Source organism: Ischnura elegans, chromosome 6 (genome assembly GCF_921293095.1).
Source record: "Ischnura elegans chromosome 6, ioIscEleg1.1, whole genome shotgun sequence".
Lineage (NCBI taxonomy): Eukaryota > Metazoa > Arthropoda > Insecta > Odonata > Coenagrionidae > Ischnura > Ischnura elegans.
The window spans coordinates 77,701,422-77,715,973 of record NC_060251.1 but is presented as its reverse complement, the minus strand read 5'-3'; the positions used below and the strand labels follow the sequence as shown (position 1 = coordinate 77,715,973).

Here is a 14,552-nt window from a genome sequence, read left to right as displayed (position 1 = left end):
CTTCAATCTTGGGGATTTTATCACCCATTCCCAGTCATTACTACTATTCTATAATATTAGAGGGCAAAATGTTCTTCCAAATTCATAACAAAGATTATTGAAGTTTGTTGACTAGTCAAAAGTATAACCAAGATTATTGAAGTTTGTTGACTAGTCAAAAGTATAACAAAGTCATAGAGAAAATTATACCTCATCTTATGACAGCCATGATAAAGATTTCCAACCATCATTGGCTGTGACGGTGGTTGTACAGCTTGACGAGTAGACATAAAACTCATTAAAATGACTTTTCACATAATTGAAAGCCTTAACATCAGTTTCATTTGATCTGATCTATGCAATAGCTCTGCTTCTTCAACTCTCAATCAAAATCTGCAGCTGAAAGATGCATATTAACATAACTTTCAAAATGAGTATCTGAAATATATAAATGGGTAACAGTAATCAAAAAAATTCCATAGTGAGATTTGATTTTTAAAAATTATAATTAAAACAATACTTCATTATATTTTCAACATTAGATACAAGAATTGAGCATTACGGTAATATCCTGTTCCTATTTCTATTTTTCACATTTGTCACTTCATAGAAATTGCTGCCAACTTTCTTTCTTTTCTGAGCTCTTTCTAGCCTTCGTCTGACCTTGCTGGTAAGCTTAGGTACAATAGATTCTTCTTCATCTGAACCTTTATGCTTATGTCCCTTCCATTTCTTTGCTTGAGTAGTCTCTGAGGAGGAGTTTGTAGTAACTTTGAAAGCACCACTACTAGATATTTTAATTGAAGGATAAGGACTATCACCGTCATCATCGGAGGAAGAGTCATCAGATTCCTCATCAGGAGTGGCAGAAACCTTTTCATTATTACTCTGTTTATCTTTGCTTTCACTAGATGATGAGTTTGAAGCCACAGGTTTCCCACCTTTTCTCTTCACACTACTGCACACTTTTTCCAGTTTCTCAGACTTTTGCATTTCTTTCATGCGATCTTCATTTTGATAAAATGGAATGGCAACTCTGATTTTCTGAAATTCTTGTTTAACACAAATTGGCATCCTAATGGATTGAGAGGTTGTTGACTGGGAATAAACAGTAGTGCACTGACTCTCAGCAACAGATTGGGTATCATTATCAAGATCAGGAATATGCTTTTCAGCATCAGGTTGCTTAATATTTTCTACAACTGCCGCCTCTTCTGCTGTTGTAACTTCTTCCATATCATTAACCTTATTGCAACATTCACCATTAACTTTTCCTTCAATACTGTCTACCTTAATAGGTCCTTCTTCTCCATTTTCTTGGACTTTCACTGCGGGACTGGAACTTGGATTTCCTTCACTTAGAGACTTATCTTCACCATCTAATTTCTTGCCTGAGTCATCTGACTTATCTACATCATCTGATTTCTTGCCTGAGCCTTCTTCAATTGGTGATGTAGTGGCTTTTTCTGGTACACCTGTATTGTCCAACTCCACCAACTTATCATTATTCTCCTCTTTATCAGACAAAATTTTACTTTTTTGATTGTCCCCAATTACATTTGTCTCATTTTTGTTCTTATTTTCAACCTGAGATGGATTAAGTGTTAGACCAGCACGTTTTGCCACAGCTTCGGGATCAGGCACTTCAAAACCAGGAGGTGGGACATAAAATGGAAGCTTCCCCCTTTGCCAGTCATTCAACACAATTTTAGCTGTTGTTCTAATGTCAGGCTCACCACCTTTCACCAATTTTCCAAATCTCCTGCCAAGGGTCTCCAAAAAGTCTTGGGCAGATCCATTCCTCCAGTCAACATCTTCTGGAATTCCATACGTTCGAGCCAGATGCACAGAATTCAGTCGAGAAAGGGCAGTCTGGACGTGATCTTCAGGATCAGGGACAAGTTCAACACGAACAACACCTCTTAACACCTATATGAATTAAAAAAATACTGCTAAATACCAAGTAATCACTAAAACAAAAACATGTGCATGCAACACACTTTTACGAGGCAATTGTGAGATCTATGGCTAAGAATGAATTCAACTGTGTCAACTTAAGATGTTAAAAACAGAATCATAAAGTCACTTGGTGATTCAACCTCAAGTTGGTTTGGGTAGGTGAGGGTAGAGCTCAGCCCAAACTAAGCCTGAGGCATGAGATTTCACAAATACAGGGTAGGGGACCAGTTTTTTTTTCCTTGGTCACTTTGCACCTCTAAGATTCTTTTAGGGGGTGTCCCAGGGCTTCACCCAGAAATTGAACCCAGGACCCTTCAATCAGTCACCTTACCAATACAGTAGACTCTTGTTAATATGATCAATGCTATTTCGCAGCAAATCATTGGTCCCGACAAAAAAGTAAACCGAATTTATAGTAAAAGAAGCTTTATTACAAAATATTTGTCATTGTGAACCTTATTCCCAGGCCCAGCAGTTACAAAAAGAACTTTATTGCAAAGTTCCACAAATAAGCAATCGCATTTAGGTGGATAAACCCTATGCTACGTTTAAGTCCTCCTCATGCACTGTGCCTAAGAGTGTCAACTATGGTTCTTCCTTCAGTAGGAGATACTTAAATATGCACACAACATGATATAATAATCTTCATTCCTGTGGAATCATGGTGACCCACTCATTACCGCTTGTAAATAGGCCTTACAGTAAGTCCTTTTTTTGTGAAAATTTGATTTACGAACTTTTAGAGATAAGAATTTTCGAAAAATTAAGGAGTACCCGAAGTTTCCGATTTGGCACCTTTGGAGTTGGCTGTTGCAATGTGGTGTGGCATAGAGGAACTCGCACTTTGGGTATAATCTGATCAAAGTATCATTTAATCTGTTGTGAAGTCAGGAACTGTTCAGTATTTTGCCTGTTCTTCCTTCCTACAAATAGCGATTTTTTTTTGGCCCTAGCTGTGTTGCACGCACACCTAGTTTGTCACAATCATGAGTCATCGCACCATTGCAATGCAGTGTTGTATCCTGCAGGATATCCACACATTTCGATTCCTTGTACATAGGTTTATCAACTTACAACCGAGGTCTTGTTTGTTGATTTTGTCATTCTGCATTCTTCTATTGATGAAATCGAATTAATGCGCTTGTTTTTATATAATTGCACATCATTTAATTATACATACACATGATTTTCAAGCTATTCCACAGTGCGACCAAAAGCACGGAAGATTGAAGAGACAAGAAATTTTGGCAAAGTATGTTTTTTTTGCGATGATTCCTAAAAGCAACATTCATACATACTTCATCATTATGAACCTTCGGTTTTTCGGTCATGAACTTCGTAATAATGAGAGTGTAATAACTGTGCTCTTCCAATTAAGCTACCCCACCCACCTGCATTACATAGTAAAAAAAAAAAAAACTGATAGCACGCTCAAAACAATTATGTTCAATCTTGACTCATTTTTGATGCATTTGATGCATTATCATCATCAGGAAACACTTCTGATAATGATCCTGACGTTGTATTTCATTGAGAATAAATAATAAGATCATATTGTAAAAAAGTGGAGATGGGTTGATAAACTTACTTTCTATATTAGATTATTGAGCTTCAACAATAACTTTTATCCGGAAAATCAGAATAAAAATAATTAATAACCCATAGAATCTTCATACTCTCAACATTGATGTATCAGGATTATGATGACTCTATTGAAAACATGCAGAGCTCTGCAAAAGCAATATAAATGGGCTGAAATGGTGGTTATCTCACGGGTTGCACAACAACAACCAATGTAAATGTTTCTCCCAATTCCAGAGTGGTAGGAAATTAGAAATACCGATTATCCGGGCTAATGATGGGGGAGAAGCGGCACGAATAATCGGAAATCATGAATAATCCAAAATTTCACTCTAATTTCTAGTAATTTTCATCATATACTTTAATCAATCAATTTGTTATTATCTATGCACATTTTATGTTATTTTAGATTGCTCTCCGGAATCATTAGCAGCTTCATTTTCCAGACTATGATCTTTTTAGCGGCGAAAATGTGATTGCACTTGTATTCTTACTGCTCCGTAAAATGCCTAGTTTCCGAAAACTGTGCATACATGGCTGTGAGATCACGGCTTCAGAAATGTGATTAGCACAAATGCTTCAACAGCACTGCACGACGTCAGAAACTACATCATCAGGCACCACGCCGCATCTCGCACAAGTTGCCCGGGATATAGATCCATGATCACTGAGCACAATCGCGCACCGCGATGCTTGGAAAACAGGAACACGGAACACTCGTGATGGCAACTGGCACAGTGGCGATGCGGTTATAGAAAACCAGGGCTTACGGTAAACTGTCTTTGCAAGCAAGTGCCTGGCTATGACTAATGCTATCTCTACTTCTACTTCCCTCACTGCCTTCACTTCTACCACTCCTTTCCTCTCCATATTGACCATGACTTGTCACGGCGTAAACATGCCCGAGAGCAACGAAATCTCCAGTTCCCTTAAGCCGTTTTCAACCGTATGCTAGTCCAGGGCAATAATTGCATGTTTGCAATACGAAATTTATGTATAATGATCGCAGACAAATTTTTTTGTTAATTACGATGCGTTTACAATTCAAGAATCTTCGAAAATTACTCCAGAGTTTTTTTCCCGCTGCTGGTTGTCTTCTGTAATGCTAGATCAGACGTCCAAGTAAACTTGAAACATTCCTTCTCAGCAAGCGAATAAAATAATTCCATTGTTTGACAGGAATGGAAATAATGGGCCCGGAGTATCCATGCATTAAAATGCAAATGTCTGCTGCTTTTGTGTCCAATTTTAATTTTTTACAAAGATCGCAGAAAACATCGGAGTAGTATGGACTCATGCAGGGATAATCCGTGAAACAGATAAGCCGCACCTGGATAATCGGGAGTCTACTGTAACTAAATTCATACATATTTTGCTTCTAGACTAGTTGTACCTGATTTAAAGGTGGACCATCAAATACATAAAGAAAAAAGTGATACTAATATCATTATTATAAATTTTTGTCACACACTTCAGCCAATTCTGAATACTGTATGATAACCAACAATAGGCACTTACCTTATCAGTGTCAGTTTCATCAGGGGAAGGGGGAACTACCCCTGGACAGTCAATGAGGTATATTCGTCGCATCAAAGTCACATACTGCCATACTTTTGTTTCTCCAGCAATGGGTGCAACATTACACACTTTCTTGGAGCGTAGAGTATTTACCACTGAACTCTTCCCTGTGTTTGGATACCCCACTAAGCCCACACTGATTTGCTTTTTGTCAGCATGGAGTTTTGCAAATTGACGTAAGAGATCTATGAGGGCACCTTTACCAAATGGATGAGTTAATGATGCATGAAATGCGACAGTTGGATATTCTGCACTTAGAATAGCAACCCAACGCTGTGTCACCCAATTTGGTACAAGGTCCACCTAAAACAACAAATAAATTTTAATTTAACACCACTTAAGTCATGCACTAATTTCAGGTTGTAAGTTTTAAAGAGAATTAGTAGTTTTGAATGTCTTTGGAACAATAATGTTACATGTAATAATAACCAATGTAAAGCCAAGCCATCAGGATATGAAAAACAAAGCATAATTGCAAGGTTGATTCTAATAGTGAATTTGGGACTACATTTGCAAAACAGAATTCTAAGTAAATATCAAACACCCAAGACACTACAGACATAAATTTCAGCAAGATTCAATTCTGAGGCTATCTATGGGCATTAAGAATTAGTTAAGATCCACCCGAAGGAATAATCCACAAAAATAAAAAAAACAATTATCTCAAGTTCGTCTTTATAGAAGAGAAATTTTTTATAACACGTGAAAAAATATGATGGGTACCTTATTCAAAACAAGCACTAAATGCTTATGAGGTTTTTCATCACGAAGAAACTTCTCTAAATGTGCAGATCTTGTGCCCATGGGATCTCTAGCATCCAACACTTGAAGTACTACATCAGAGGAATCAATTACCTGTAAGAGTAATCAATTTGCATTAAAGGCTTAGCAGAAAAAATTACATCTTATCAATATATCTGGAGACACCACTTTCCACACGAGATGGACTGACATCAACCTGGTCCTAAGAGGAATTTGTCCAAAACTGATTATGAATCCCTTGACAATGTGATAACAGTTGAAACTTCATTTTTGCATCATCACCTAGAAAAAGTGGCCGATGGCATTTTGATGTCACAATTCCTTCTTTTCTGTTATTGGTTCAACAAAGGATCTTATTGACAATGAAAATAATTTGAAAGTCAAATTCCAATTTTTCTCATCACACTCATTACCCAATCTCTCATACACCAGTTCCATGGAGTTCATATTTCTTTCAAGTCTTTCAAAATTTATTTCTGTCAAGTGGGACACTTCTTTTTATATTTTAAACAGAAAAAATATAATACATGTATTAGCTCAAAGAAGTCAGCAGTAGAGCAGGTGGGTGACAATTTCAGCTTACTGGTTGAGTAACTTGATTGATGCAACAGATTGCTGCAGTGACAGGCAAGCTTAGGGCCGTATCCAGAGACAATGCTTCAACTTGTAGTGGCGCGCTCTGCTGAATGCTACATCCAGAAGCCTCACTACCCCAAATTGGTTGGGGGCAGTGTTGCCACATTTATTTTGGGCTAGATTGATGATGCCGACGATTGTAGAGACAGTATGTGCCCCTAGATACGGACATCGAGAGGAACTAAGGGCAATAATTGAATAACGAATGTCTCAACGTGACTTTGTTTGTAAGCAAAATGGAAACGGGATGAAAGTAGAATTTCGGTGTAGGAAAAGAATTTGATTTTAAAACTAATTATTGATAGGAAAGTTGTATTGGTGTGCAAGGAAACTGATGCTGTGGGTCTTTCTCCAAAGATTAGAGCATGGAAGAAGGTGGAGGTCGAATTTAATCGGCACAACGGCATAACGAAGGTAAGCACATTAGTAGGCCATGAGATGTAAAATTTCTGCAGAAAATCTTTAGTCTTGTTCATCAAATCTGAATGGAAATTATTGATAAAATTTCTCTTTTAGTGGTGTTCATGGAAATATGGTGTCTTTGGAGATGTGGTATCTCACTCGGAATTTATTCTCCGTTCCATGGGATTTTCCTGGTCCTTCAAGTTTCTTCTGTGAATCTGGTTCCGTTCATTGTGTAAAAAGTGTCTCTTTAAATCGGCAAAGTTATCATTGAGCACCTGCTAGTACATGCTGATGAATCTGCGTGCTCAGAAATCCCACGGCATGTACCAAGTGTCTCGACTAGTGTCGATCGCCGATGATCGCAGGCTGGCCTCGGCTCTGCCGCCGGGGAAAGCCGGCCGATGCCCCAGGCCCCGCACGCCATAAAAATGCACCAAGCTGGGTGGAATAGAGTAACCTCCTCAAGTTTTGTTCAGGACATCCAAGTTTCGGTGCTGCCTTTATTGATGATTTTTTAAATAAAATGTTGTCATCTGTTACAATTATTGTCGACGACGTGAAATGAATGAAAAAGGAGTATTAAAAAAAAATAGTGCCGTAATTAAGTTGTACGGGTTTTCGCTGCCGATGTTTCCCTCTAATTACTTATTTCTTGTGTTCGTAATGTGTGTGTAATCTGATTTGAAAAGTTGTCGTGATCGCCACGATCAAGGAGGGAGACTCGAGTGGCTGCGTCTCCCGGAATCGGGTTTAGGGCACCAAAGAATTGAAATTCACGCGAATCAATCACAGAGAGTTTAATTTCTGAGGTTGGTTATGAGTTTACAATTATCTGCGACGGGCAGCACACCCCGTCACTCTCGTGTCTTCCCACAGACTGCCCCGAATTCCCGCGCTCGTGTCGTCAGGGCACAGGTCAACGCCTCCAAGACCAGGGGAAGGGTGGCTTCACTCGACCCACCCCGGGAAATGAGCAACCCATCCCCGTCAGCAAGACAATAACCTTATGTCCAGAAACTCCAGACGTTTATGACTGGTCGAAGAGACGCTGGCCCCAAAGGCCTCGACGACCGACGACCCAAATTTATGAACCCCTGCCCTCGACAATCCGGTGACGAGACGACAGCACCCCGCTCAAAGGATCGTCCCGCAACCCTGGGACAAGACACACAATGCACACCGGATACATCTGACCCTCAGTTTTACACACTACAAAAAACAAACACACAATATGACACACATTCATTACAAAGTTACAGTCAGTGATTTCGCTCCCAATTTTCTTCGTTTGTACATTTCCTGGACAATTTTATTGGCAATTAGTATTTATTAGAAGTAACAGTGTGTTAATTTTATTTGTTGAATTGAAAGTGAAAGTTACGACGTTAATAAAGAAAAGTTTGCGTACCCATTATTTCTTGTGATTGCATTTATTGCTGAACAATCCTTGGCGTCACCAGCACAATTCGTCATTGTGGTTGACAAATATACTCGTACAACTGTCAATCGTATTGGTGTATGTACTTGGATATATTAGACATTGCATTAATATAATAGATGCATGTATTTTATTTTAACGTCCAAAGATATATGTGACATTCTTTATGAGATGAATAACATATGTTATTGTTAACAGACTAAGAAGCAATATGCCATTTCCATCGACCCTTCCCTTAAACTTTTTTAAGTATACCGGGACTAGCCACGGTGATAACTTTACGGGAGTCACCCGCAATGCACAATTGTGCGAAAAATCCAATCCCGGTCAAGGCGAATGATTTTTTCTCTGTGGATTTTTCGCACTTCCCTTAAACTTTAACTCATCATTTTAGTGACAGCATTAATCATTATAGGTAAGTTTTCAAGTAATTGAACACGATTTTCAATAGCTCGGAACTGACATTACTTAAACTAGCAGTAACTGAGTATGGATGCAGCTGACTGGAAGACGGCTTTGTTGCTTCGAGTATTTTACGCAAATTGTGGATGTCAGAGGCACAAAGCTGGTGATTGCAACTTTATTTGGGCACTTAAATATATAATATTAATGGTTTTCAAGGCAAGCCAATGTCTACACCAAAGTTAATAGCTATTAAACTGGCAAAGCCAAAGACGTTTCAGCATAGTTGTGTTGACAATAAGTATTTTACGTAAAAAAGTATTTCACAAGCATCAAGGCAAGACATTACTATGTCCCTAATTTGTTTTTCTTTAATTATAAATGGTTTTCAAGGCATGACAGGACCCGTTCAGAAGTTAAATGCAATTAAAGCAGTGAAGCCGAAGAGGTTTCATCACGGTATTGTTGACAGTATTTCTTGGTAGTTAAATTAGGTAAAATATTTACTCATTAGCATAAAAGCCGGTTATTGAAGCATTCCTACTATATTTTTATGCAATAATAAATAGTTATCATGGACTTATAGCCCTTTAAACATCAATAATTATTAATAATGAATGCAAGACGATAAGCAGACAAAACCCGGTGGCCATATTACTTGTAGCGAGTAGCATGCCATGGACCCCACTAGACTTTGCAGCAGGTTATCGTAGCGGTGCTTGGCTGCTATAGCAGATACGTCATCATCTAATGACGTATCTAGCAGTAGTGAGGTTTCTGGATACGGCTCTTAATCAGCAGAATCCTGATTTAAGGTTATTCAGTGGGGACAAAACTTTAAACACTATATTTGAAGCTGCCAATTTCTTGATTTTTTTAGAGTATTTACCCTTTTCCCTACTAAAGATGTAAATATGTGTCTGGACGTTTCTTGACCCGGGAGACGAAAGCTGCAAATTTTTGTCGGAGGTTTTCCTACACAGGTGAACGAATGCTAAATATATACATTTCCAAGCTCTCGCCCTTTTATGATGGTCGCGGGTGTGGGATTTCTTAGTTTTCGCACCCAACACAGCGGGGCTTAGGCTTTACCCTCGAAATCCGGGAGCAGGTACCTGGACCCCTTGTCTTATATTACCCCTCTTAGCGGTAAGCGATCGTGGTCATACAATTGTTTATCCAGTCATTCTGCAAAAAAAATATTTGTTCCTTTCTCATAAAATATAAACTAAGAATTGCATTATTTGTCTTTAGAGCTGTTTTTACAATTTTTAAACCAAAGTCTACGATTAATATTAACTTACATCTCGATTTCAGTATATACATCAACATGGAAATTGTTGCAGCATTAAATGCATTAATATTGACGGTAGTGCTTCGCTCAAAATTTGATAATTCTCAGACTAAAACGAGGATTTCAGTTCTAAGTATGCAACTTATGTTTAAGCAACAATTATCCATACAGGTAACTCATAAAAACAAAGCATGATTGACTGCAAACCAATGCCACTGGTAGGGTTATAAACCTCGAAATGTGGGAGCCCAACTACCCTGAGAGCACACGAAAAATTGTAGACGTATACATTTGGGATATTTCTAGTCTACAGGTAACTTAACCGATGGAAGTTACCAGTAGACCATAAATATACGCGATGTACTACTACCGCAATTGGGATATTTCAAGTCTACTGGTAACTTAACCGATGTAAGGCTGTAGACCAAAAATATACGTGTGATGAAAAGTAAAGAAAACATTAGTTATTTCACATAAATGTCATGTCATGTATATTAATCATGACAAGTAGATTCCATAAAGTTACGCATGAAACAGCTAATTATAAATATACGCGATGTATAATACACGAAAAATTGAAGGCGTACACATTTGGGATATTTCTAGTCTACAGGTAACTTAACCGATGGAAGGCTGTAGACCAAAAATATACGCGATGTACTACTACCGCAATTGGGATATTTCAAGTCTACAGGTAACTTAAATGATGGAAGTTATCTGTAGACCATAAATATACGCGATGTATTCTACCAATGCCTTCTAAGCTAACGAGCCGTATGCTGGAGATTGTAACACAGTTGGTCGTCTGCAGACCACGTTAGTGTATTGTTTTGATTGTTTATGAGTTGCGAGCAGTTGTGAGAGCTTCGTTTGTGATACGTGTTGGTTATTTCCAATGTAAAGTAAATCTCCGACGATAGAGGCTCAGAAGCCCTCATATTTTGTATTATTTACAATATTAATATCTGAGTAAGCGCATTAAATACAAACTGGAACAGTGGTTAAACCAAAAAGTCAGTAGCATCGTTGTAGCAGTCTGACCAAGTCTGACAATGAGCCACGACCGTTGGAGGTGGATACGTTAAATGTAAGTTGATGTTATCGACGGCACCTCATCCATTTATGTAATTAGAACAATTTTGATATTTTCTAATGCCTGCTATGCTTTGACAGTCAATAATTTCATCCATTTCTTCGTAGGTACTGGTAAATTCGTCGTTAAGGACTGCTTGTGCTTGTATTATAAGGTGAACACCAGAGAATACAACTTAGTTCGCTATGCTTGGAGATTTTAGATTTTTACTAAAACATCTTTTGTGCCAAAATAGTGTTATTTTCATCGTGACAACTCTCGTTAATCTACTGCTGGCAATCACTGTGCCAGTGGTTGTAATGCACTATGACAGTTAAGTTTGACAAGGTTGAAAAACATCGGCCAAGAGTAGTATTTTCAGATTTCCATCGTGATTGAATTGTAAACAGTGCTATTACGCTATCGATAAATGGACAGTTATGTAAATGTCAGTGGCGTGTTATCCTCCGTTGTTCACCGTGGGTATGACATATCACGATCAAGCTATCAAGATCAAAGCTGTGTGTGAAGGTTATTTTTCTAGTATATCAACGAGTAGCAGTGAGAAAAGTCACCTGTGCCACTCGAATGGGCTAATCAAGTCTCCAAATCGGTGAATATATAGTATTTTTCATCATAACGAGCTCTGTGATTGTAAGTTGTACGTGATTAATATAAGTATGGTAGTGACTTCCAGTTTTTGATGACTATATTTGCCTATTTCCCACTATGTTTTTCTGGTGTGTGCTAGTATATCGTTTGTGGATTTACCTATACTATTGAAATACGTTGTTGCTTGTGTGTGTTTGTGTTGGCAGCGGAACCGATTCGCGATCTCAGAAGTGTATTGTGTGCATACACTTGCTGTGAATTCGTATTCGTCAAACCAAGGAAATGGTGAAGCTTTGTCACATTATCATGAAATAAAAGTTTCTTTCTACAATAATTGCATGTCTTGTGTTTCTTTAACTGTATATTGCTTTTCATAGATAACTGCCTAAAAGTTATTTTTCATTATTTTAGAAAGTGCTTTTCTTTTGCTCCCTGAATTGGCATTATTGCTTTCTAAACCCCGCTACATACACGGAAAGAATGCAGAGCAACCGATTATTTGTTATTTCATAGGAGTTCAGTGCTTTTGTCTGTAATTAAGGTTCTCCTAAGTTATATTCGTGATGGATTTTTAGCATTTTCGGAGGGATAGGAATACCTTCTCCGCTAATGCGGCGTTAACAAATTCAACAGCACGGCTCATAAGCAGTATTAATTAGGCATTGCATCCTATGTTAATAATAGATTTAATTGATAATTCTTCGAAGATAATCATCAAAATTGCCATAAATTCATTTCAGTTGAAAATCACACATATTGCTACAAGATTAGCAGTATTAAATGTATGTTTTTGTAAAAAAAATACGCCTGCATTTGGTATAACCGTAGAACAAAATTATCATAAATGGGCGACATTTGCCCCTAATGTAGACCAAATATAGACGTCTACATTTGGTATAACCGCAGACCAAAATTATACCATTATAAGTTACCAGTAGACCAAAAAAGGAAGACATTTGCACCAAATATAGACCGAATGTAGACCTGATGTAGACCAAATGTAGTCGCCTACATTTGGTATACGGCAAACCATTAGGTTTGCTGTATACCACATATAGACGTCTACATCTGGTATTCTGCAAACTTTGTGCTCTCAGGGTACCCTCGGAGTCTGAGATAATGCAGAGTTCCCGATAGGAATAGTCGAAAAAGATTGACGCTGGGAGTGCGTGATTATCAGTGAGACCCTTCTTAACAAATGTCCTGCAAAAATGCTCCAACGGTCTTTCTTGGGGCTCAGTACAGAAGTCATGCTAGGCCGAGAACTCCACCGTCTCGAAAGGATTAATGATTACAACAGCTTATTATGAATTTAAAAAAAGAATGTTAAGTCATTAAAAAGTGACACATGCAACATTAATTTTTTTTTAAGTTTAATGTCCTCTTCCAAAAGGTTGAAAAACCATCTTAATCCATAATGGTGTAACCATCATTCTGACAGGTCAGATCTTTCTAGGGATGGGTATGTTAAAAGTGGCATTTCCATCAGCTCAAAATAATTGATTTTAATAAGTAATATTCATTATGAAAATAAATCGTCAGGAATAAATAACTCGGCGCAACAGCAAAAGTAGGAATCGTGGCACTGAGTTTGACGCTACCTAACCACAATGACCGGTTCAGCTCTACTACATTCAACATCAAAAGCTATTTAAGTATACATAGAAGATCGGCGATCCATTGAAACATGGATCATATTCGATACTTACTGGGATTATCAAACCACATTAACGTTTAAGTGTTGAGTATGCCTTTACCTTATGCAACTCATTCCAAATGCGTCGACTCTGGCCAGCACCCATGATCCAGTCTCTGGGACCATTCCACATGTCAGGTGCCTCAACTACGCGATCTCTATCCTTCTCTCCTTCACCATAAGCATCTTCTGCAGCTTCTGCAGCCATTTTAAGTTCTTCTAGATCCCCTACTCCTTTCAAAGCTGGTCTTTTCCTCCTCTTTTTAGGTCCAAATACACTATCAAAACTCTCAGTGTCGAGAAGATGAACCCGGGCATGCTTTGCCCTTTCCTGAAGCAGGGTCACTGGTAACTTAGTGGGTTTCATAACCACCTACAAATAGAGGAACCATTGATTTTACAGCTACTCCATGCATTCATAATTCCCTACCGCAATGCTCGGAATGAGCTCAACTCATTGCAAAACTCAACGCAAGAGTGTGAGCTGAGAGTGCTAAAACAATACCCTCACCTGATAAGGATTTTTAACGACAGCTCCCATTTCTTCCTGAAACCTTTGTAAAGCTGACTGCCCTATAACACGAGAATTCCCAAACCACTTAGGACTTGGTTCAACCCGAGCAACCGTTCCAGAAGCAAGTCGTCCTTGATAGGGAGCTTCTTTAACAATATGGCCAAAGCGGTCTCTTTTGGCTTTGAAGTTTCGGTACATCTGCAATCGCTTAATGGTTGATTTGGTCCGAGGCTTGGCAACTCCCTTTAGTCCTTCTTTAGATCTTTCAGGATTCATGCTGTGGCCAGATCTGTTGAATCCTTCTTTTTTGGGTCCTTTCCCATTTTTCTTAGAGCTCCCCATTTTCATCCTATGAGAAACATTCAATTTTAAAGACCTGTGGGAATAACACTCCTAAAATGAATGAAACAAATAAACGGTGTAAAAGAATCGATATCATACCGTATTTACTAACGTTTTCTATCGAATAAGCAGCTGTCAATACACAACGTTATGATACCATTAACAATATAAATATTTCACAAGGCAGTCGCGGTGAACCATGTGCCACAACCACAACGAAGCATGAAGGCGGCGCACATTATTCACTTGTTCGTAGGAGGGGGAGGTGGAATGGAATGTGCG

The 14,552-nt window shown here is 38.4% G+C and overlaps 1 protein-coding gene across 3 annotated transcripts; it reads right to left on the bottom strand.

The window, feature by feature from the left end:
• Positions 1–487: 487 nt before the first annotated feature.
• LOC124161033 (nucleolar GTP-binding protein 2) lies at positions 488–14,492 on the bottom strand. 3 transcript variants are annotated; one of them, XM_046537179.1, is made up of 6 exons: positions 14,383–14,492; positions 13,926–14,304; positions 13,476–13,787; positions 5,821–5,952; positions 5,038–5,400; positions 488–1,908 (listed from the first exon to the last, which is right to left on the bottom strand). In XM_046537179.1, the coding sequence occupies exons 2-6, from the start codon at positions 14,274–14,276 to the stop codon at positions 538–540; spliced, it is 2,529 nt and encodes an 842-aa protein (XP_046393135.1). In that variant the 5' UTR covers positions 14,277–14,304; positions 14,383–14,492; the 3' UTR covers positions 488–537. The 3 variants fall into 3 exon arrangements, with proteins under 3 accessions (XP_046393135.1, XP_046393134.1, XP_046393133.1); XM_046537178.1 differs by having other exon boundaries at positions 13,926–14,277; positions 14,383–14,484; XM_046537177.1 differs by having other exon boundaries at positions 13,926–14,277; positions 14,370–14,481.
• Positions 14,493–14,552: the final 60 nt, after the last annotated feature.

Bases quoted from the DNA above. Each gene is read 5' to 3' on its own strand.
- LOC124161033 (XM_046537179.1), bottom strand. From the start codon at position 14,276: ATGAAAATGGGGAGCTCTAAGAAAAATGGGAAAGGACCCAAAAAAGAA. The intron at 5,953-13,475 runs GTAAAGGCATAC...TTACTCTTACAG, and splicing joins TTTGGAATGAGTTGCATAAG to GTAATTGATTCCTCTGATGT. The intron at 5,401-5,820 runs GTACCCATCATA...TTGTTGTTTTAG, and splicing joins TAGTGCTTGTTTTGAATAAG to GTGGACCTTGTACCAAATTG.